Source organism: Cynocephalus volans, chromosome 3 (genome assembly GCF_027409185.1).
Source record: "Cynocephalus volans isolate mCynVol1 chromosome 3, mCynVol1.pri, whole genome shotgun sequence".
Lineage (NCBI taxonomy): Eukaryota > Metazoa > Chordata > Mammalia > Dermoptera > Cynocephalidae > Cynocephalus > Cynocephalus volans.
The window spans coordinates 108,796,045-108,818,882 of NC_084462.1; the positions used below are offsets into that span (position 1 = coordinate 108,796,045).

General features: G+C 48.3%; 1 protein-coding gene across 6 annotated transcripts in view; it reads right to left on the reverse strand.

Annotated features, from left to right (window-relative positions):
* Window positions 1-2,622: 2,622 nt before the first annotated feature.
* The window catches only part of ACIN1 (apoptotic chromatin condensation inducer 1), a 32,211-nt gene continuing 11,995 nt past the window's right edge, over window positions 2,623-22,838 (reverse strand). For 2 of the 6 annotated variants that reach the window (XM_063089061.1, XM_063089058.1), the window contains 14 exons: window positions 21,293-22,549; window positions 20,586-20,804; window positions 19,961-20,076; window positions 12,081-12,222; window positions 8,573-8,615; window positions 7,531-7,664; window positions 7,279-7,431; window positions 6,285-6,426; window positions 5,783-5,928; window positions 5,298-5,405; window positions 5,041-5,148; window positions 4,466-4,790; window positions 4,255-4,355; window positions 2,623-3,568 (listed from right to left, as the gene is read on the reverse strand). In XM_063089061.1, the coding sequence (XP_062945131.1) occupies window positions 3,242-3,568; window positions 4,255-4,355; window positions 4,466-4,790; window positions 5,041-5,148; window positions 5,298-5,405; window positions 5,783-5,928; window positions 6,285-6,426; window positions 7,279-7,431; window positions 7,531-7,664; window positions 8,573-8,615; window positions 12,081-12,222; window positions 19,961-20,076; window positions 20,586-20,804; window positions 21,293-22,549 (3,321 nt within the window). In that variant the 3' untranslated portion in view covers window positions 2,623-3,241. Of the gene's footprint in view, window positions 3,569-4,254; window positions 4,356-4,465; window positions 4,791-5,040; window positions 5,149-5,297; window positions 5,406-5,782; window positions 5,929-6,284; window positions 6,427-7,278; window positions 7,432-7,530; window positions 7,665-8,572; window positions 8,616-12,080; window positions 12,223-13,682; window positions 13,775-13,978; window positions 14,107-19,960; window positions 20,077-20,585; window positions 20,805-21,292; window positions 22,550-22,838 lie in introns of those variants that run through there. The other 4 variants (XM_063089060.1, XM_063089059.1, XM_063089062.1 and 1 more) reach the window with 4 other exon arrangements.

Consider the following 22,838-nt stretch of genomic DNA (forward strand, 5'->3'; position numbering starts at 1 on the left):
CCTTCCAAGCTGATAAATCTCTGGTCAGTCAACTCTGAGGAGAGAAGCCAGGGAGGAAAACAGGAGAGGGGATGATGGGAGGGCTCAGAATCCCAAACCTGGCCCCTGTCCTCCCAGGTTGGGCATGCAGCCAGGGGGCTGGAGAAGGTAAGGCTTTCAGAGAAAGGACTTAACATTAAGGGGTTGGGATTTATGGAGGTGTGGCGTAACATGCCTAGGGTCAGGCTGAGAGATGACAAGGAGTGCTGCAGCCTAAGACAGGACTGAGCCAGTGAAAGCCCTTTCCGCAGGGAGAACCCCACCTCTCCAGATGCTTCCCACCCCTAAACTGCCAGCTGCGGTCCTTGAAGGGGAACTAGGGTCATGAGACAGAGTGGGGGGCCAGAGCTGGAAGAAGAAGGGGCAGGGTTGGGGGCAAGTTGAGAAGACTGGGGAGGGGGTAAGCAGAGGCCAGAGACAGTGTGATGACTGGGGGCTAGACCAAGACTCGGACTGTCCGGCAGAGAGACAGAAGACAGAGTGAGAGAAAGAGACAGAATGGCAGAAAGAGACACAACGAAAGACATCAGGCAGGGAGGCTGGGTTGTCTGAAAGGCAGAGAGAAGTCATAGGGACCAGGCTTGGAAACTGGTAAACGGGGTGTGTGTGTGTGTGTGTGCGCGTGTGTGTGTGCGCGCGCGCGCGCGCACAGAGGGGCTTTCGGCAAGTGTGATGGGCAGGCAGCAGAGGCAGCTCTCAGCGGCGGGGGTGTCAGATCAGGCCTCAGGAACTTCATTCTGGGAGAGGGAGCAGCAGGAGGGGTAGAGGTAGGGAGGGGCTGCGGGAACGAAGCTACCGAGGACCCTTCCCTCTGCTCTCCTCCCACTCCTCCTGGGAGAGACACCTCAGGTAGCTGTCTCTCCCGCCCCTCCTCCCCCAGGGCAGACACACACCTGACAGTCCGTTTGCTCCTGAGGGACGAAGGAAGCCGAGGGAAGCTGGGGACCAGAGAGGGAGGTGGGACGACGAGGAGAGAACGAAGGGATAGAGGAGTGGGAAACAGGATAGCGGGAAGGGAAGAGGAGAGGCGAGGGAGGGAACCGGGGAATGAAAGGAGAGCGGGAAGGGGAAAAGAGAAAGAAGGGAGAAAGATAGAAGACAAATGCAAAGAGGGAGAGGAGGTGGGAAAAGATGGACAAGAGGGAGAGAGAGGAAGGGGCAAGAGACGCCAAACAGGCAGGGAGAAGGAAGGGTGAAGAGAAATTGAGAGAGGAAAAGAGGGAGAGAGGTGCGAGGGAAGAAGGGAAAGAGGCGGAGCGCGGGAGAAGGGATCCGGCAGTGGGCTCCCGGCCACAGAGCGCACCGCTCTGAAGACACCCGCAGGCTGCGGGTCCCCTGCTGCGCCTCCGCGGATTCCCAACCCCGGACTCCGGTCAGGCGCGCTTACCTTGCACTGCCGAGGGGCCCGGGCCGGCGGGGAGCGCCCCCACCCGCCCCCGTCGCCGGGTCCCGGGTCCCGGGTCCCGGGGGCGCAGCCCCGAGTCGATCGGAGCGGGCGCCGCGGCTCCGCTGCAGGTCTGAGCGGCCCCGGCGAGAACAAGGGAGCGAGACGGAGGGGGCGGGGGAAGGAGGCTCCGCCTGCGGAGGAGCGAGGCGGCTCCGCGCCGCGCGGGAGAGGAGAGCCCAGCCTCCGACCCTCCTCGGCCAGCCGGGCCCACGCGGCGGAGGCGGGGGCGGCGCCGCGTGCCCGCCCCCTCGGCGCTCCGGGGCTGCTGGGCGCATACAGATACGACGCCCCTCCCGGGCCGGGCCGCAGCGCGGGCAGGGCACTCCGGCGGGAGGACGTCCAGGCCACGGCACCAGGCCGTTTCCGAAGAGCTGGCGGGAGGGTGCACCTGGGAGCGCGAAGCGGCCAGCACGCCCCCCGAAGCAGACGAAGAGCGAGCGCGCGGTGAGGCGGGGGATTAGGAGCCCATTGCGGAGAGACCCGGCTCCCCGTTCCCGCACCGGCTTTTTGGACTGGTGTGGAACCCCAGCTGCAAAGCGGCGGCATTTTGGGAGCCCGTGAAGAGCATGGCAGCGGGTCGGCTGGGGAGGTGCGCTTAAGGATGGAATAAGAGTCCAGGGAGCCCGCGAGCCGGGCCCAGGGAACGGGTCAGGGACGGAGGCACGACGTCGGCGGGAGGGCGACGGGGAGCAGAGCCGTTTTTGGGAAGCTCGTTCAGGGACGCAGGCACGACATCGGCGGGAGGGCGACGGGGAGCGGAGCCTTTATTGGGAAGCTCGTTTAATGTGGCCAACAGAACGAGGGGCTGTCGCCCTCTGGTGGCAGTTGTGGGAAGCACCTCGAAGGTGGCGAGCAGGTGACCAAAAGCCTAATCTAATGCAGTGCACAGGACCGGGAACCGGATCCTCCTAGCCCTGCCAGAGTGCCGCCACGGAAACAGGACGCTCCGTTTCCCTCGAGAAGTCAGGAAGACCCGTGGCTTCGGGCTGGTTAGAGCCCAGGAACAGTGGGAAGTCCCTGCTCCAGGAAGCAGTAGTCAGCCTAAGTGAGGGCAATGCCTGCTCCATGCTACAACTATCCTCTTTAATTTGGTTTCTCACCCAGGCCCTGCCCAACGCAAGCCACTCACACACTAATTAAAACTAAGTCAGATTTTATTTTTTTCCATAGACCACATCATTTAATAATAAAAAAAATAAAAATAAAAATTGAACAAAAGGAAAGGTAGGATATAAAGTGGAACCGGTGGGCTTGGTGGGCAAGAGGCAAGGGCTGCAGGACAGAAGAGACTGGGAACGGCAGGGGCCCTGGGACTCAGGAGGAGATGCTGATTCAGCTCATAGGTGACCCAGTCCTGGCCCCGGCTGTTCCCAAGAGGAGGCTGTGGAGTACCCAAGGACGATGGTGAGCAGGATGGAGGAAAAATCAAAGAGGTTTGGGGCACCTGGCTGTTCCCCGCCTCTGGTCAACCACCTCCCTCCCTAACCTAGCTCTTCCCTCTCAAGACTTAATGGGAAATGAGAGGAGAAGGCTAAGTCCCAAGAGATAGGTTAAGGGAGGGTGTGTGGGGGGGAGGATGGCCACTGCTCCATTTGGTATGTGGGGACAGGTGGCAGCCATACTTCAGCACTGGGCAAAAGGTGTGAAAGACCCCTTTGGGTTCCAGGGTGGTGGAGATTGTACCTATCCCTCTGTGGCCTTTAACCCCCTGGGGCAGAGTGGCTGGTACCTGCAGCTCTCCTAGTATTTGCCCCGCTAGCGGCGCCCACCCCGGTCCCGCACAGGTGTGCTCCGACTCCGGCTTCTGCTGTGGCGCTTGGTGTCTCTACGATCCCTCTCCCTGCCTCGTTCCCGGTCCCTTTCCCTATCCCGATCTCGGTCCCCCCTGTCACGCTCCCTTTCCCTCTCTCTTTCTCTGTCCCTCTCCCGGCTGTGCTCCCGACGTTTCTCTCGCTCCAACTGACGGTTCCGTTCTCGCTCAGCTTCCTTCTCCCGCTCCTTCTGCTCTTCTTCTTCTTGCTCCTTTCGCCGCTTCTCCCGCTCCTTGGCTCGTTCAGCCCGTTCAGCCTCCTTCTGAACGATCTGTAGCCAGGCAGAAAAGGCAGAGAGTAGGCATCTCAGCCCTGCTCACATCAGTCCCGCTGTGTCCATCTGTGCCTGGACCCTGTACTCCTAGCTCAGAGGCCACTGTCAGCTTTGCTGTTAAGCAGGAAGTGTGTGTGGGGGGGGGGGGGGGGCGGCTAAGCCACAGCTCCTGTCTCAGAGCACTGCTCTCCACTTTCAACTTTTATATACACAACAGGTGCTAGCACCATCCATACCCGGCCTCTGGAATTTCCCTAGCTACCATCACCCTAGATGTAAACAAATCTCTTTTCTCTTTAGTTGAGCAGCATATGCCTAAAATTCCCATAAGGCCCATCACTAAGTAACAAAATTAAAAAGCAGAAAAGTGGATGAGTTTATAAAACAGATTTCTCAGATAACTAAAATCAAGTTCCAATAAGCTTGATTAGCACAGCTAGATTCCTAGACACCCACAAACCTCAGTCCTGTCTTTGTGTCCATCTTTACACCCTTGGGTTTGGTTTTTCTATGGCATACTCATCAACTGTTTCTTAAAACTGCCTTGCTGTGATGCTTAGTGTCTTCCCTTATGATCCTAAGCTAATACCTGGCCTACTCACTCTTGTAGTCATGAATCTCCCCCTTGCACTGACCTGGAGCCTTGATGCAGCTCTGAGCAGGGCATGAAGGAGAGCACTCACCTGGCTGTCAGTCAGTGGGAGCCAATAGATGCAGGGAGCTGCCTTGGTTTTCCGGAAAAGGTCATCCAGCAGCTTGGCAGGTGGTTCCTCCTGGGCTTTCTCTGAGGCGGAAGAAAGTCAATCAGATTTGACGCACATGATCCTCTGTCCCATCACATTTGGGTCCCTTTCTCAACCACCAGTGGGTATGTGTGCCCACATACGTAAGTACCTTTCTTCTCATTCTTCTTTTCTTTAGACTTTGCACGTTCCTTGCGGCGGCGGTCACGGGACCGTGATCGGGAACGGGGCCCTTCTCGAACTTTGTCCCGATCCCATTCACGCTCCGATCGAGTTCGCTCCCGCCGCTCCATTTCCCGTTCCCGCTCTGCCCACTGTTCCCGCACCGCCCGTTCCTGCTCCCGCTGCTCTGCCCGGGGGTGCTGTGGTGGCTGGACTGGGGGTGGGGGCGGGGGGTGTAGGGGCCGAGGAACCCCCTGATCCTCTGTCTTAGTTTCAGAGGGACGGTCCACCAAGAGGCCCCGGTGATAATCCAGCTGTGGGCAGAGGAAGGACAAGAAGTCAGGATGGAGATGACATCACTCCTGCTGAAGGTGCCCAGGTACCATGGGTACAGACACTCTGAAGCCCCACGGTTCAACTAAAGGAACCAAGGTAAGGGGGGCAGGAGAAAAAGGGAAGAACAGAGCCTCTGTGACTGCAGGTTTGGCCAGGATCTCAGCTTGAATCTAGCAGATAATGGCCTCCCCCTGTTCCTCCCCTCCTTCCTTTCCCTAGGTTTCTTACCTCATCTTGCTCAGCATAATCAGCACAAAGGAATTTGGGATTGGACTGGGGCCATTTGACCCCATGCAGAGCTGTGCGGGTGGCAACGGCTTCCTCTACTGTGGAGTACTGGTGGAGGAAGGGAGAAGGCAGAGGGTCACAGTGTTTCTTCGGCCTTCCCACTTGCCCTAGTCTCACACAGGAGGACACAACCTGCCCACATCAGTCACAAAAGGAAACATATGCCACAACCTACAGAATCAGCTTCTTCCCCTCACCGTTACAAAGCAATGAGATTTGATCTTGTCAATCCAGAAGGCCTCTTCCACTAAGGTTCCTGTACGCCCTAACAGTTCCTTCAGTTGGCCTAAAGTGAAGGGACGAACCTGCCAATGAAAATGGAATTTCAGGGTCTTGAAGAAGACAAGAACACCCATATACCGAGTCTTAAGATTTCCTAAACTGCTGTCAAAGATGTCTAGCTTCAAAGTTTGCGTGAGGGCAGAGGTTAGGAACCCTGTAGTAGGAATGTGGGAAAAGTGGTAGCAGGAACTGAGGCATTATGTGCCAGGCACTCTGTAAATCCTCAAAACAACCCTGGCAGGGGGACAGTTTTTCCTTTCCCACCATTCTTCAGATGAGAAAATAGGTAGGTAGCTTATTCAAGGTCAGTGAGTAACTGGCAGATCTAGGAGCTGAACCTAGGGAGTATGAGTCCAAAGCTCAAGCCCAACAAGTCTGAAATGGGGAAAAAATAACTTACCAAGTTGGAGATATGGACGATGTTACTGATCTTGCCCCGGGGCGGGGAGGGCACCTGGGCAGTTCGGACTGGGTCATCAATTGTAATAGAAACTCCAGACTTCTGCTGGCTAATGGAACGTCGAGTTAAGGTATCTCCTAAAGTCACTATCAAAGACAGCACAAGAGCAGTTTTCAGTAGGGACAGTGCTGGCTCTTTCACTTCCAATAATTCTCATGGCTCTCCTTTTTTTCCCTACCAAGCAGCCACTCTTCCATCCAAATGTGCTGAGCACCTGTTATGTGCAAAGTACTGTGCTAGGCTAATCTCACTGCGGAGATTCAAAGATTAAACAGATTCAAACCCAGGCCTCAAATAGCTTAACATCTAGGAGATGTCAGATACAGAAAAATACTGTAATACAAAGTGGAAAACACTGAATGTCTTAAGACGTCCAAATGAAGAGCTCTGGGGATTCAGGGAGCTGCATTACGTTTCGCTCACACCACCTTTCGTCACCCACCTTTCTTTACTTCGTGCTCCACAGGTGGGGGCAAGGCCACCTCTACTGACACCTGGGGTGGAGCAGGGGGTTCTGCTTCAGGCTCCTTCTCTTCTTCCTCTTCTTCCCTCTGCCCATTCTCCTGGCCCTCTGCAGGTACCACCTACAAAGGTATCAGATAACAGAGGGGGTCTGTTAAACACCAAATTGGCATTTTTTTTTTTTTTTTTTTTAGCTTCTGGTTCCCTGGTGAGAGAGAATGGTAGAGTCAACCCAGAATGTTCTTTTCATGAGGGGGGAGATTTCCCAATTCAGTTCAGCTTCACCAGATCCTGGGATTGTTAGCGGCTCAACTTTGCTTCAAGGAAAACTATGGCAGGAGTTGGCAAATTTTTTCTGTATATAGTGCAAGATAGTAAATATTTTAGGATATTGAGCCATACAGTCTCTGTTACAACTACTTATCTCTGGTGGTGTAATGTGTGAGCAGCCAGAGGCAAGAGTAGAGTTGACCCTTGAACAATGTAGGAGTTAGGAACACTGACCCCCTGTGCAGTTGAAAGTGCACATACAACTTTTGACTCTGCAAACACCTAACTACTAATAGCCTACTGTTGACTGGAAGCCTTACTGATAACATAAACAGTGGATTAACACATATTTTGTATATTATATGTATTATAGACTGTATTATTATAATAAAGCTAGAGAAAACAAAACATTAAGAAAATCATAAAGAAAATGTGTTTATTGAAAAAAATTCACATATAAGCAGAGACCTATGTAGTTCAAAGGTCAACTATAATATATAAATGAACTGGTGTGTCTGTGTTCCAATAAAACTTTATTTACAACAGGCAGCCAGCTATTGGTAGTCTGACATCTGAAAGTGCCAATTAACCCAATCCTATGCACAGGTGAGAGAGATCCCTTCTAGGACTTTATCTTAGCTCCATGGTTTACAACTCTGAATCAACTGCCCCCTCCTCCCGATGCTGGGATGCAGGAGCCTTACCTGAGTGACTGTCCGGCATATTTTCAGCCCCTTGTCATGGGTCCCATCGTCGCCATTACGCTCTGTCTCATCCTCAGAGATGCGGGAGTCATCAGCATGAAGATCCACAACAGCCTCCTGCCCCGCCAGGGGTTTGATGTCGGGGATGAGGCTCTGGGACACAGATATACCCCCCACCCCGTTACACTGGGCCCATGTCTACTCCCACCTTAATGTGCCTCATCCTCCCTTCCCTGGCTCCTCCCACCTCACCTTGAGTGATTCAGTGGTGATACTGATGGAGGGTTTCTTCTGTGTGGTGGCTGTGCTGGCTCCCCAACGTCGTTTCCGACCAGGCTGGCCCCCCTCTGTGTCACTGTTTCCAGCTGGCACCCCCTTGGTAGCTGCTGTCCCCAAGAAATAGGACCCAACAGTTAGATAGTCTCAGGCCCTCTGCTGGTTCACACCATAACACCCACAGGTTGCCTTTGGCTGCAGTTTTAGCAAAAGGTTAACTTAAGAAAATCATTTTTGGGGACTGGAGAAAACATTGCTTCAGAATGAATAACAAAAGGGCTGGAGTCTCTCCTCCTGACAGATGGAAACTACTGATCTCTAAAAGCAACAACGGAGAGATAACTAGTTTGGTGAGTAGTTTAAACTTTCAGTGGTAGGTAGAAATATCTAACCTAGTGTGGGGAAGAAAGACTGAGAAGGACATGGGAATACAGAAGAAACAAGACTATGTGATACTAAAATCTAAGAAAAATTAATTTAAGATCATAATGTGATCTGGTCATCCTTTAAGTTGACTTTCACACTGCAGATTGATATTTTAAGTTATAAACATTTATTACGATTTTGTAATGATGAGCTCCTCATTGGGAAAATGTTAAAAATGTTACTGTTGGAGGTGTGGGGCACCTTGGAAGCTTTCTTAGAATAAAGTACAAATTAGTAAGCATTATTATATGGGAGTCCCTCAAACTCACTGCTGGTTCTGAGGGTTCAGATACTTGAAAGAATAAATGTCCCTAAGACTAGTTGGGAAATGGTCTAAGATACCTCACAGTGTATCTCATTAAAATGAGACTGGGGAAATATGAAAGGGTTGTCTAAAGTTTTCAATTTCAAAATAAGACCCTACATATGCCAAGAAAATGCAGATTTGCCAGATGGAGGGGGTGAGGCAGGAGGAAGCAGGACAGGAGGGGGTGAAACAAGAATATCGCTGAGGAAATGGAAATATATTTCTCTATAAACGCTGATTTCATGGTATTTCTGACCTTTATCAGGGATTCAGGGCTAGACTTACAGACAACGGAGATCTTCCTCTTGAATGATTTGGGCAGCGAACTCTGTATAGAGAAGAAAGGGGAAAAAAAGAGAAAGAGAGACACCCCACAGAGAGGGGGGAAGGAGGTTAGACGGGGCAGTCTTAGCATAGGCTTCAAAGACACAGAGAGAGAGAGAGACACAGAGACAGACAGAGACCAAAACAGAAGCGGCAAACGGCAAAAACGAAGCAGAATCAATGCAAGTTAGAGAAAAAAATAAAACTAAACATCACAGCAGGGAAAAGTCATCTAGTCCATACCACACTTTTGTATTAGCTTAACCAGAAATAAGCTGGAAGAGGAATTCAGTAGCCTCTCAGCCCTTTAAAGATGTTGGTCATGCCCTCTTCCACTGTCTCTATGGGTCACGAGGACACCAAGCCCAACAAGCTGTACCCAGAAGTGGGTTATCTAATCCTCCCAGGTCCTTCCTTACTAACTCGAGGAAAACACGAGGAAACAAGGAAAATCAACTTTGGGATTGCAACTTCAACAAGGCAACCCTCCTCCTTTCATCACTGACCAGCCTGAAGTCTACTGACAATGGCTTTGAGACACTTGGACAGTAGACTGTCATGACTGTCCAGACCCCCACCACACTGTGGAAAAGGGCAGCACCAGACCCACTGGAGATGGAGGCTCCTGAGCTAAGGGCTAGCAGAAAGAATTTGAAGGTGTCTTTGGTAAAGGAAGGTTTTTATGAAGGACAGGCTGTCCCCAGAAAGATTCCCAGACTTTCCAATCACCAGCTCCAGAAGAGCCTTAAGGTTTCCTCTCCAAACAGGGCTTATGCCTTAGAGGCCCTGCCAAGGACCAGGAGATAGCTTTGGGGCAATTTTCTGCCCCAAATACTAAGTGGGAGAAACACTATGGACAAAGCAAAAAAGAGGAAAAGAGGGAAAAGGGAAGTAAAGTATTTTTAGATTTAGGTGCTTATTTCTGGAAAAACTAAGACCACCCTACCATGCTTCTAAACGGTAGGGCAGGACCCTTTTGATGAAATCCCTTTTTCCCATCCACCCCCAGCCCCATCTGTGTCATCTAACCAAATCTCCTTGGTCTCCGTTAAGAGCCAGCCTGAACCCTAGCTGGGCCGCTCTTGATGGGTAAGTTAGTGAGAAAAAAAAAAGTCTTAATTAAAACAGGAAAAACATGAACCAAATAAATAAAAATCCAATAAAGAAACCAGAAAAATAAAGATAAAGAAAAAAATTTAAATAAAAGATTAAAAAAAGAAGAAGAAAATAAAGAAGAAAATAAACTAGGAATATGACAAATGTTCCAGGTACCATCTCACACCTGGGATCTTCAGTTCAGCCAATCGCACCTCACTGTGTACTGTATCTAGTCAACCGCCGGTCCAATCAGAATGAGCCCTCCCTGCTAGGCGCTGTGCAATTGGTGGGGGGTTGGGTTGGCAAAAAAGGTGGGCGCACGGCGTGGTAGTCAGCACGGCACTGCCAGAGTCCTCCCAGGGGCGCAGGGGGGGCGGGAGGGAAACGTGTGGGGGGACGCTGCCCAGTTTCCATGATGTCAAGACAGTTCACTGGTGGTGGCCAAGCTCAGCGAGGGGTAGAGGGGGAAAAAGGGGCAGAGACATCAGTCCTGGCCCTGCAGGGGCATCATCTTGCAGTCCCTGAAGAGATGACCCGTGAGTAGCAGAAATGGTCCTTGCCTTTTATTGTGACAGGCAGGCAGGACCTATGTCCACCAGTGGCAAGCTGCAGCAATACCACCACCCAATATTTGGAATCCAGGTGATGACTCCAGAGTCCCTTTCTCCTCTGCCTGTAACTGGGAAGGGGGTCCTCTCACCAAGTGGGATCATGGAGCCTCTGATGACGGTAGCCTGGGGAGTAGGTGAATATCCCCCAGGACCTGGCACACATTCAGCAGCAAGGTCAGAATACTTTCTTCTGAGAATTGTGGGTGGCATCTCCTCAGGGACTCCAGCTGAGACCGTGGTTCCAGTCAGGTGGATGAATGAGCCCCTGCCTCCAGAAATGGAGGAGAAGTTGGAGCAACCAAATGCTGCCCTTCACCATGGACAACAGGGACCAAAGGAAAGTCCATCTGATGAGCAAGTGGTGATACATGGGCTGGGCTGTCATCAGCATTAAATCCCTGGGGCACAGACCCTAGACTCCTCTGCAGGGCTCCTAGTTGTCACGGTGTAAGCCGAGGGCTCCACTCGGTATTTAACAGCATGGCATTGTAATCACAAACATAGACTCTTTAGGAGGTCTTGGTGCCCTAGATGGGGATCCCAACAGTCTGTAGCAAACAAGGCAACCCACAGTCCTCAAAAGGGTAAGGGCATGTGGGCAGGCGCCCCAGCACTGGCACAAGCTCTTCTTGGGGTGTCCCAAGTAGGGAGATGATGCAAGTCCACCCCTTTCCAAATGCTTTTTGTTTTCTCAATACAAGTCTCTCCAGAACAGTGCTCTTCTTGGCCCCCTGATGTAAGCAAGACAGGGAGGCAAAGGGGGGCCCATCACAGGAGCCCGTATACATGACCCCCTCTGGCCAAGACACCTGGACAGCAGACTCGGCTCTGATTGGGCAGCTCAGTAGCAGCGGGTGGGTCCAGAGGAAGAGGCGGCATCAGCGATTGGCCAGTTGGGCAGGGTTATATTTTACGGGCGGATTACCGTACATGAGGTACTTGGACAAAGTTTTACGGGGAAGAAGGACCTTGTAATAAATAATATTCTGCACATCAAATCACTTTCACCGGCCCCCGCCCCCGCAACACACACCAGAGAAAGGCTACACACACAACAGTCCCTCCCACCATGTTACCCCACTCCCGAACCCAGCTAATTCTTTTACCTATTACTTTAAGAGCCAAGAAGACTTCGCTGGCTCTGATGGGGGGAGCCCCCTGAATTGGGTGCAGGACACAGGTAATATAATATATTTGCCAAAAAAGGAGGTAGAGGGGTCACAAATATGAAGAAGGGGTCTTCTGGATCACCCCAAGTGCTGGCTTCTAAACAGCTACAACTCTGTACTGAGACCACTGGGGGGCAGATGAGGAACAAAAAATTCTTCAGCATGCCTGGTCAGGTGAGAACCACCCAAAGTCCACTAGATGGCGCTGAGCTTCCATTAGCCTTCTAAAAAGGAGGGAAAGCTAAAGGAGTTACCAAGGGGGGAAGCTGGAGAAGACAGCAGGAAAAGCTAAGCCTGGGTCCTCAGTAAAGGGCTATCAACGAGCTTTCCAGTTAGTTATAAACTTCTAGGAGTCTGGACTGCACTATTTCCCCAACAGGGAAAGGAGAACGAATGAGCCCTGTCCCCATCACAAGGGGGTCTCCCTTGCTAAACCAGCGAATTCTCCCTTGGCCCTATCCTGATCCAAGTCCCTGCCTCATCCCTTCCTTAAGTTATCCCACTGTGTAAAGAGGGATCACCAGAGCAGTCTACTCTTTCCCCTAGGTCCACTCCTGCCCACCCACCCCAATAGGTGGCTTGCATATTTACCTCTTTCTTCTCCTCATCTTCAGCAGTGCCCTCCGGGCGGTCGTCATTGCTGACTTGGTCTGCAATAGGCAAAGGAGGCTCTGGAACCTCATTTTCAGGTCTGTTTTCACTTGTGTCCATGGTCACTTCCTCCTTCTCCTCACTGACAGGATAGGGAGAGGATGGGAGGGAAGGGTATGAAAGAACCAAGGGGAAGAAAGAGCCAGATGTTAGCTTTTGGCCAGGAAATCCCCATGCTTCATCACTTGAGTGGGATTGGAAGGGCTGCTTTCCAGATCTGACTAGAGACCTTACCCCCATGGGAAGTGTTTTCCTTGGGGAAAGAGCATAGATCACAGTAACCACATCCACCCACTGCCCAAATGGGATAAAGCTGTTATGTGTGAGGTTAGGAATCCAATTGTTCTTAGGTAGTAATTCACCAGATTACTCATATGAAAAGGGGAAACACCCTCCCCTCTGAGAACAGTCCCTCAAAATTGACTGTGATTTGCCCATAACCCATGGCCTCCCCTGGCTGGAGGCACCTTTATCTAGCAAAATTGCACAAGAAACTAAGGGAAGCCTGATTCCTTAAAAAGACAAGAAAGAACAGCCATGGCTGTGGCAAATGATCCCACCCTTGAGTTTAATCAACTGCTTAATAAATAAAAGGCTGCTGACCCACAGGATCTGGAGACACCAGGAACGGAGAAAATGGTGGTGGGGGGCGCTGCAGGGAGAAAGTAGGGCTAGTGAGGGTTCAAGCTTCAACAAGGACCATCTCTTATCCAAAAGGAAAAACTAAAACTGCTGGAGAGTATGAAACCTTGGAGAAGAACTAGGCCACTTTTACCTGCTCAGAGGTGTAGGAACTGTTCTTACATTCGGCTTTCACCCAGCTTCTCCCACTCCCTCTTTCCAACTTCCAAGAGATAAAGAGAGCAGGCCTCCCAGTCAGGACACACCCTACCCCACACCATGCAGCTCTCCCCACAAACACAACCCACTCCCCCAATCTTAATCACAAAATTAGCCCCCAATTTAGGCAAAGAATCCCAGAGACTCACTTGAGGTAAACTATCTTCCTACCTTTGTTTTCTGTCTTCATCCCTAACTTCTATCTCTAGTCTCATTTCCTCTCCCACCCAAATACTGGGCAAAAAAATCAAATCAGGATTATCAGGGGCCTAAGTCTCAGGAGAGGGGAAACCAAGCCTCCCCAGGCCAATAACCACAACCAGAAAATTCAGCATTCCCAACAGGCTGACTGACACTCAGAGGTCAGAACAGTCTCCCTAGAGCAGTCAGGGAGGGATGCACGGGTTGGGGGGAGGGGAAATCGGAACTGTGCCCCAGCTAACAGGCCCCCACAGAAACACGCGACTAAACTGCTTAAATGTAGAGAAAAAGCTTACATATATATAAAAAAATACCTACTTCCCACATAGAGAGGGCAAGTGGGGCCAATTAAATATCGGGCAGGAAAGACAAAGGGGGAAAGCGGAATGACTGAAAACAAACCAAAACGAAAGACGAAATAAAAGCCACAGGGAAGAGAAGGAAGATGAGGTGAGCTAGAGCGGTGTGGAAAAGAGATACACGGAAACGTGAAGCTCTCACCCTTCTTTGCTTTCTGATAACATGATTTTTTTTTCTCCCCCTGGAAGTGCTGTTTATCCCTTTCTGGAATGGAAGAAATAACAAAAACCAAACAAAAAAAATCCTAAAAGAATTTTAAAAACACCACCTTTCTGGTCCCAAGATCCCAACACCTCCTCCCCAGCCACCCGATCCAGAGAGAGAAAATCAAGATGCAGCAACTGGGGATACAAAAAATGGTAAATGGAAGGGGAGGTGGTGGTGGTGCGGAAGCTAAAATAGATCTGGCTTTTAAGAGATAAGCGTTAAGTCCTCACGGCAAACCCCGAGTTCGGCTCGACTGGTCTCTCCGGAGAAGGAGGAGGAAGAGGGCCAGGCTGCTGGTAGTGGCTGGCTCTATTGTACTGGCGGAGCGGCAGCGATCAGCCGGAGACATGCAGGGGAGCCATCTTGCCACTTACCCAGCAGCCCGTGTGTGCGGATGGGGGAGGGCCCTGCTGCAGCAGGGGAGGGGAGAGAGGCGGGAGGGAGCTCAGTGAGAGCGCGTCTCAGCCTCCGGCAGGCCACACGGAGAACTGCTGGCTCCAGAGGCCGGCCGTCTTTTCTCAGGTTACAACAGCTACTGAGGCCTAACCCCACAGGGCCAGGGTGCTCTCTCCTGGTCTTCCCAGGGGGCGGGGAGGGGGCTGGGCGGAGAGGACACACAAAGTTACAGCTGCTTGATTGGAAGATTCCAGAGAATAAAGGAAGGAAAACAGCAGAGTTGGAGTGAAAAATGATTAAAGACAAAGACAAAGTTGAATGATTAAAGAAAGAAAATAACAAAGCCTCCACTCTCCTGCAGGATGGAGAGGAACGAGCAATTTATTTTTATTTTTATGTTCCCCCCCACCCTCTACCCAGGAAGTTAGGTATGGAACACTGAAACTACAGCAGCCAGTCATGGTCAAGGTGGGGAGGTGGGATGGGAACTGTCACTATCCAATCACTACAGTAACTGGCTGCTCATCCCTCGCTATGACTTCAATCTGTCCTTTTCCCAGGGATGGTGGAGGCAGGTGGATAAGCAGCGAAGAGTTTTTTTGAATTACCAGTAAAGGGGGTGGTAGGGTATCTCTGAATAGATGACAGACAACTTTGTTTCATAGAGTCTTTAATAAGGTCACCCTGCCCCAGGGTCCACTGGAGCCAGCAAGGAAAATAATAAACAGGGCAAGAGGACCTTGGGTAGCTGAAGCTCGAAGGCCACTTCTTGGAGCAAGGGCTCCAAGGTGAGGGCTCTGAAGAAGCCAAGACACTGAAGTGAGTGTTATGGGGGTTGGGGGTGGGGAGGAGAAGAAGACAGTTGGGCAGAAAGCCACTGGGAACTAAGTGGAAAACGTAGTCATGGGCATCTTCACCACACCAAACGGGAAGTGGGAAACAGACTCTAACGACTCAAAAAAGCTCAGTAGACACTCAAAATGCTTATTTGTTGCAAAGGTGCTCCTTTTGTATCCCAGCTAAAACAAGCTTCTGAGAACGCAAATGCTCAGTATCTCATTTGTAACACCAGAGCTCTTAGCCAAGAGTGACATTTTCTTCCTGCTGCTTAGGACCTTTCTCTTTTTTTGTTTGGCTGCGGGCCAGTCCAGGGACCTGAACCCTTGACCTTAATGGTGTTCTAACACTGCACTTAACCAACTGAGCTAACTGGCCAGCACCTGCTACTTAAAATCTTAAACTTACAGGCTAACTGCATGCTACAGTGGTCATCTTTATACATTACTTTTTTTTTTTGGTGGCTGGCCGGTACAGGGATCAAACCCTGGACGCTGGTTATACATTACTTTAAAAATTCCCTTTCACATAGTGGTCCCTGTCTGATCAGAATAAAAGTGAAGACTCTGGAGTCAGACTGGCAAGGGCTCAATTCTGGCCCCAGCCCCACCCTCTTACAAGCTGTGTTATACTAGGCAAGTTCTCGATCCTCTCTGTTTCCTAATCTGTAAAGTGGGGACAGTAACAATACCTATCTCTTGGAAAATTACAATAAGTGTTAGCTCCTAAGAGTCTCACTTGGATGACACCCCAAGCTACATACAAAGCATATGCACACTTAACAGGCCATTATCTCATTTGACGCCATCTCTGGAGTTTTTTTGAGTTCGCTCAGAGTAGACTGCTCTTTCTCTGATGCAAAGCCATTCAGTGATTGGCATGACAGGTTCTCAGCAATGCCCCATCACTCTGCATAATAACGGCTACTTTACTTGCCTCCCACCTCCACCCTGCTGAGTTCCTCAAGGGTAGGGACTGCATCCTTTGACCTCTACCCTAGGGCCTAACACAAAGAAATGTTCCATAAACATTTCCAAACTAGGGTGTCATTGTGGGTACCAAGTGGATACTTACTAAATGCTTACTAACCTAAAAATTTTCTTGAAAATTTTTTTTGGATAGAATTCCCACAGAGAATATTACCTCACAGAAAATGTTACCTTCAAACATTATCAAATAAATGTTCCCTGTCCACCCACTGTCCTAAAATATTTTCAGCTGCTAACATGCCTCTATAGAAGTAGCTTATTTGGAGGTAGAATTTTCTGTTATTGGAAATTCTATCTTCTTTTTTAATAATAAGAATTTTACCAAGTTCTCCTTGGCTTTCCTGACACAAGTTTTGCTTCCTAGTTCTCTATTATCAATTCTGTTGGATCCAAGAATTCCCAAGACTTTATTTTCAGATAGTGAGGAATCCTTGAAATTGTCCCCAAAGTGGACTCTATCTACTTGCAGGACCAGTCCTAAAGCCTTGTTAGTTATGTGTCAGAGCCCCACACAGCTTTTCTATCAAATCCCTTTTAGACAAAAGGGAATCTCCCTTCACCCTTAAATTCTTGCACAAATGTTCCTGAAATCTTTGCAAAATCCATGAAATTGCACGGGGAGTAGGGGGTGGGGATATCTATCCATAATTAAACAGCACACAAAGCATATGTAGTACAGAAAAAAAGGCTAGAACTACTTGGAGGCTAATAACATCACATTGCAATTCACATGTGAGTATGAATGAGATTCAGAGAAGCTAATGGAAAAGGAAAATTCCTACAGGCATATATGTTTGAATTTTAGTTATTACAAAAAATTCATGAGGAGCTGAGGAACTGATGTGAAAATTTAATAAGAAATAGTGGGACTCAATACCCTCAGGAGCATACTAGTTCCAAGAGAACCGAGTATGATTTGGAGGGGTTGGGGGGTATGTCCTTAGATACCAATTTCTCAGTGAGCAAACAAACTCTATTGATGACAATAAATTCTGCTTTTTAAAATTATGCATCATTTGGGATATTGGCATTGTAGGTCCCCTGGGGAATATCAATTACACTGTCATATTGGTTTAAAGAACCATTTCCTTTCTCCTGCATAGGCAAAAGAACAAACATGCATGGTACCAACGGCCTAAAGTTGCTATTGCTTGTTAGATCTGTTTACACTGGGAGATTGTATTTAGAAAAATTAAGGTTTGAATTAACTACAGTTGAATGATACAGCTGCACACATAAACAACTCCCCCCCTTCTTTTTTCTCCCTCTTTTTTTTAAATATAAAAGGAGAGTACCATTATTTTCTCCTGTATGAGAACATTTGTGTTATATCCATAGCAGGCAGGAAATAGGATTTTGAGAAAAGGCTCAAATGAAATAGGACTGAGAGCCCACAAATTCCTGCTCCAAACAATGAAAAAGACACCTTACCTCATAAATTTAGAATTCCTCAGGCAACAATCAGAATCAAAATGGATTTAACCAAGCACAACAAAAAAGTTAGACAATCTCTTCCAAGTGGTGAGAGGTCCTTGAGGTAAAGTCTAATCTTTTCCTTTCTTTCTTTTTTTTTTTTTAAACACTTTACTGCTCTGTTTTTTAAAGTCATGTGACTTCTTGTTGAGACAGACAGGAAAACCAAGGTTAGGCCACAAATGGTCTTTGCCATTTATCACTGCTGATCCCACTTTTATAATTGGCCGGGGCTCTGGAGGTCTGCCAGGGTGAACACTAGAACTCTAGAGGGGTAGGAGACCAGGAAAAGTGCTGTGGATTAGTTGTAGTAGGCCTCCAGAAATGTAGGCAAACTTCTCAAAGATTCATTTACCCAGTCCTATGCCAGAATTGCCTATGGGTTTAGGTCTTCGGGCATATCTTTTTGTTAGGCTGTGGAAGAGACCATCTGGAAGGGAGGTAGAAGGAAAGCAGGTAAGAGGGATATGTGTGAGCTATTTCTGAGTGCAGTCTGGACTTCTAATCTATAGAATGTTCGACTGAAGCTTGCCTAGGCAACAATGGACAATCTCAGTATTTGCCCAAGGTGCCACTTGCCTATCATCTTGTCAGAATCAATGTGACTAGATTATCTCAGTCATAAAATAAAGATCAAAGCCACCTTTATACCTGGGGAGAAAATTCCGTATATGAATCCAAGCTTCGTTTGCCCTGGACTTGCATGGGAAACTCCAGAAATAAGGTGCTTCAAAACAACATAAAATGTCTTTTGGTTGCTAGGATCTCAGAAGACCCAAAGAATTTTAAGGCTAGCAAGGATCTTTTCAAAAAATTGCTTGCTTCTCAAGGTACATCGGAGGCAGTTCCTCAGACCCAATTAGTAGCAGGTTGTCAATACCCACTTCCAAACTGCCGTTATACAAAGGGTATGATGTCCTCTGTGGAATGGGGGTAGGGGAGGGCAGATATTTTGTCTGGTTGAAGGATATGGAAGGGAAGATGTCACCCCATTTCCTCATCGATGGTGTAGCTGGGGAATCCTGAACACCTTCCAGAATCCGCTGAGTTTTCACTTTATGATCCTAGAAGAAAAACCCCTTTCCAAAGGATAATGTACCCATTCCAATAGGGAAAAACAAAAACTTCAAAGGAAGTAGTGTACTTTTGGCTTCCAAACCAAAAATGTAATGGCCACAAGATGGCAGCAGAGGCAAGAACATTAGAATGGACAATAGCAAGAATATATCCCAAGGCAAAAGCTATATAGTAAGGAGTACAAAACTATCATTAAAGTAACAAGGAAATGAGATAATAAATCATGTCACCTACCCACCACCACCCTCCAAAAATCAGAGTTAAAACAGTTGGAAACTCTCAGAAGAGTGTAATTAGATTATTACATATAGGGAAAAATCATACTGGTACTATTAGTGTTAAAATGACACAGGCTGGCTGGTTAGTTCAGTTGGTTAGAGCACAGCCTTGTATCACCAAGGTCAAGGGTTCTGATTTCCATACCAGCCAGCCGCCAAAAATAAATAAAGCCACTGTCTACACAAGACATTCTCCAAAGCAGTTCCCGTAATGCTTCATTTTTTCATTTCCCAGTAGACTTTGAAGCCAGAAATTTTGGTTCAATGGCTTCTTAATTTATAATACCTAGATCAGAATAATGAAGGACATACCTATTCAATTACAGATTTAACCTGATATAAAAGTATTTCTCTAGGGCCGGCCCGTGGCTCACTTGGAGAGTGTGGTGCTGATTACACCAAGGCCAAGGGTTTGGATCCCTATGTAGGGATGGCCAGTTAGCTCACTTGGGAGAGCGTGGTAGTGATAACATCAGGTCAAGGGTTAAGATCCTCTTACTGGTCTTTAAAAAAAAAAAAAAAAAGTATTTCTCTAAGACTTAATATAAAGATTCAAAATCTCACATTAATTGTGTAAACAGTAAGATCAATCAAAGGGTCTTAGTGGCCCAAGAATAAACTTCTGACTTGATAGGGACTTCATATTTTGTTGTACTGTATGCTGTAAGAGCTAATTAGGATAGACTATGCTTAATAAAATGACAGGTAGCAATCAAGGCAAATGCACAAGCTAAAAACAGCACCCTGCTGTGCCTCTCTTTATAGACCCTCAATATCCTTTACTAAACTGTGTTTCTAGGCTCAGATGTAGTTGGTAAATATAAGTTAAAGACTGAGTTAAGATGCTTTGAGTCAATTCTCTTACACTGTCTTGAGTGTGGAAGAAGCCTCTGTTGTCTGCTCTTTAAAGGAGTTGACTATCTTGGCTGGATAATCCCAGATGTGTTTTCCTTATGCATTGACCACCACTTTTCAAACTACCTTAAAAGTTCTGGTGGCAGCTCCCAACACAGTAACTGAAGTTTAGCGTCTGTTCAGATAAAGCTCTGCCTTCATGTTTTAAAAGGAAACTAGGACTGCTTAGTCAAAGAACCCTAGGGAACAAAGAACTACCCCACACTTGTAGTTCCTTGTTATACCCCAGTAAAGATATATCACTTACACAGTATGATGAATCCCTTCTGATTCTGGTAGATGAGAGGTCTGTGTCTCTGAGGTTTGGGGCTGTGTGGCAGCTGGTGGCTCTGCCTCTTCAGCTTCACACTTCTTTGGGCTCCCCTGTCAGGAGACAGCAAAAACAAACGTAACAAAGTACTTAAATCTGCTTGGTTCTTTTTCTTCAATCTGGAGCCGGAAAAGGGAATGGCAGGACATACACAGTACTAGCTCCACACAGCCCCTATCTTTGTTATTTCATTTTAGAACACCGACTAGAACATGGCTTAAAGCATGTATTTCAAGAATGTCTATGCCAGCAATCACTTCATTAGAAATCTCTTTTTGAGAGAACTGAGAAAAGGTTTCCTTTTGGGCAGATAAAAGGTGGAGTTCCTAAGGAGAATTGACCCTAAGAGCCATGGAGATGAGAATGCTGCTGGTCGGCCTCATGCAGAGCTTTCATGAACAAGGGAGTTGGAAATGAGGTAAGGAGGATTCACAGGTATGCCCACCCTCTTCATTTCTACTAAAGCTTGTCCAGACAGACTTTTCAGTTTTACAGCTAAAATGAAAGGAAAAATCACGCCTAATCCTCCACCTCCCTCTAGGGAAGGGTCACAATAGCCTACCCGTTCAGGCTGTAACCTCTGGGTCACATGCTTTTCAGCTGGCTCAGGCTGGCTCAGACGCCTCACTTGGATAGAGGATGAGGAAGTGGAAGTCCTCTCCTTTGGCTCAAGAACCTGCAGTTGTGGCACTGGTGGAGTTGCAACCTCCTGACCAGAAGAGGGATCTTTGGTTTCAGTGTAGCTGGTGCAGCTGTCCCTGGAGACTCCGGGGCTCAGAGACTGAAGAAATGAAATGAAGCACATAGTAAGAAAAAAAATTTTACATATTCAGTAGGTCACTGAGTTTTCAAGCTTCCGATGACCAAATTTAATACTTTGGATCTTTTTGTCCGTGTTTATTCCTGCTAGTGATCTCCTTAACTGCTTATTCAGCGAATTCTTTATTTAAGCTCCAACTAGGTGCTGGGTACTGGGATACATACACACAAGAGCATGTCCATACTCTCAAGAAGTTTACACGTAGTAGAGATGAGTAAATGGATTCAACATTCTTTGGAACCAAAGGGATATCAGAATGAAAACAGACCCCACTCAGGGATTAATCAATTGAAAATTAGACTGTGAAATAAGGGGAAAGTAATCAGTGAACTGGGGACTAAAAGACACTTTTCGTATTCCTGTCAGAAATCATGACAGATTCTCCTGAGGTTGAAAAACAGTGCAGTACAGACAAAACATCAATGCACTCAGGATTCTCTCATACTCACTTTTCTGCTGTTGCTTGATGCTGAACGGGAACGTGACCTGGACTCTGATGTAGATCTGGAGCCCATCTTGGGTCTACCACGAGGATTGGCATGAGTATGTGCCTGTGACACATCTCTCTGCTTGGATCTTGGAGGTGAGTGAGACTGAGAGCCTGAACTGTCAGGAGAGTGAGACCTTGACCTAGAACTGGAGGACGAAGATGAGGAGGACCGGCTGGAGGATGAGTCAGCTGACTGTTTCAATCTGTGGCTTGGGAGAAGGGTATGAGAAGCCCTTCTGCCTTCTTTCTGCTCCAAAGACAGCTGTTTCAGAGATTCCTCAGTGATCCCTCTGGCCGGTGCTAATTCCTCCAGTTTTAGAGGGAGTGGCTGAGCAGATTTGTCTGACTCAGTTTCAAGACCCTTCTGGGTTGAGTATTCAGCCAGTGTGCTTTTCTGAACTAGAGGCAGGACACACTCCTCTGGCACTTTCTCTGCTGGAGTTTCTGCTTTGGTGTCTGCAGGACTTGACAAAGGAGACAGGCCTCCCACCAACTGGACAGTATGCTGAGACATTAATAGCTCCCTGGTTTCTGCATCTGTTTTAGGAGGAGATAACTGAATGAGGACAGGAGGGGCTGGGCCTTCCATGGGTTCTATTTCTTCTTCACTCTGGAATTGTGAGTGAGGTGGTGGAGAAGATGCTTCCTTGGTAAGCAAAGGTGGGGGAGTCTCCTCCTCACTGGCAGTTTGCTCTAGCTGTAGTACAAGTGGGGCCTTCTCTAGATCTTCAATCAGCCGAGGAGGGGAAGGGGACTTTGATTTTTTTTCCAAGCCTTGTGAAGATTTTCTTTCTTTTTCTTCCTCCTCAAGGGGAGAAGCTGTTTTCAACTCTTTCTCCTGCTGCTGTCTGGCCAGATGACTTCTTCTAGCCTCTTCCTGGGATCTTGTAACTCTCCCTCCTCTCTCTAACCTCTCCTGTTCCTGGGATCTTATGGTTTTGGGTCTCTCATCCATCACCTCCTCTGGTTTTGCTCTGGGCATCTCTTCCCCCTCTTCTTCTTCTGCAAACTGTTTTAGAATTGGAACCTCTCTAGATTTTTGTCCCTCTTCTTCTTCTTCCTCCTCCTCCTCCTCCTCTTCCTCCTCCTCCTCCTCTTCTTCCTCCTCTGTTTTCAAATTTCGCTCTGCTCTGACTCTCAGATTTCTGGAAGGTGTTTCTTGATCCTCTTCCTCCTCAGCAGCCTGGCCGCACTCAGAGAGTTTAGCTGCTCTTGCCTGAAAGAAAAGATATACAATGGCTCCAAATATATGTGCTCACAATCAACGGAGGAGAAAAAGGTTTTTTTTTTTTTTTTAAAAGATGACCGGTAAGGGGATCTTAACCCTTGACTTGGTGTTGTCAGCACCATGCTCACCCAGTGAGCTAACTGGCCATCCCTATATAGGGATCTGAACCCGTGGCCTTAGTGTTGTCAGCACCACACTCTCCCAAGTGAGCCAGGGGCTGGCCCAAGAAAAAGTTATTTCACAAGATACCCCTAGGAAGCAGAAATTCAATGATATA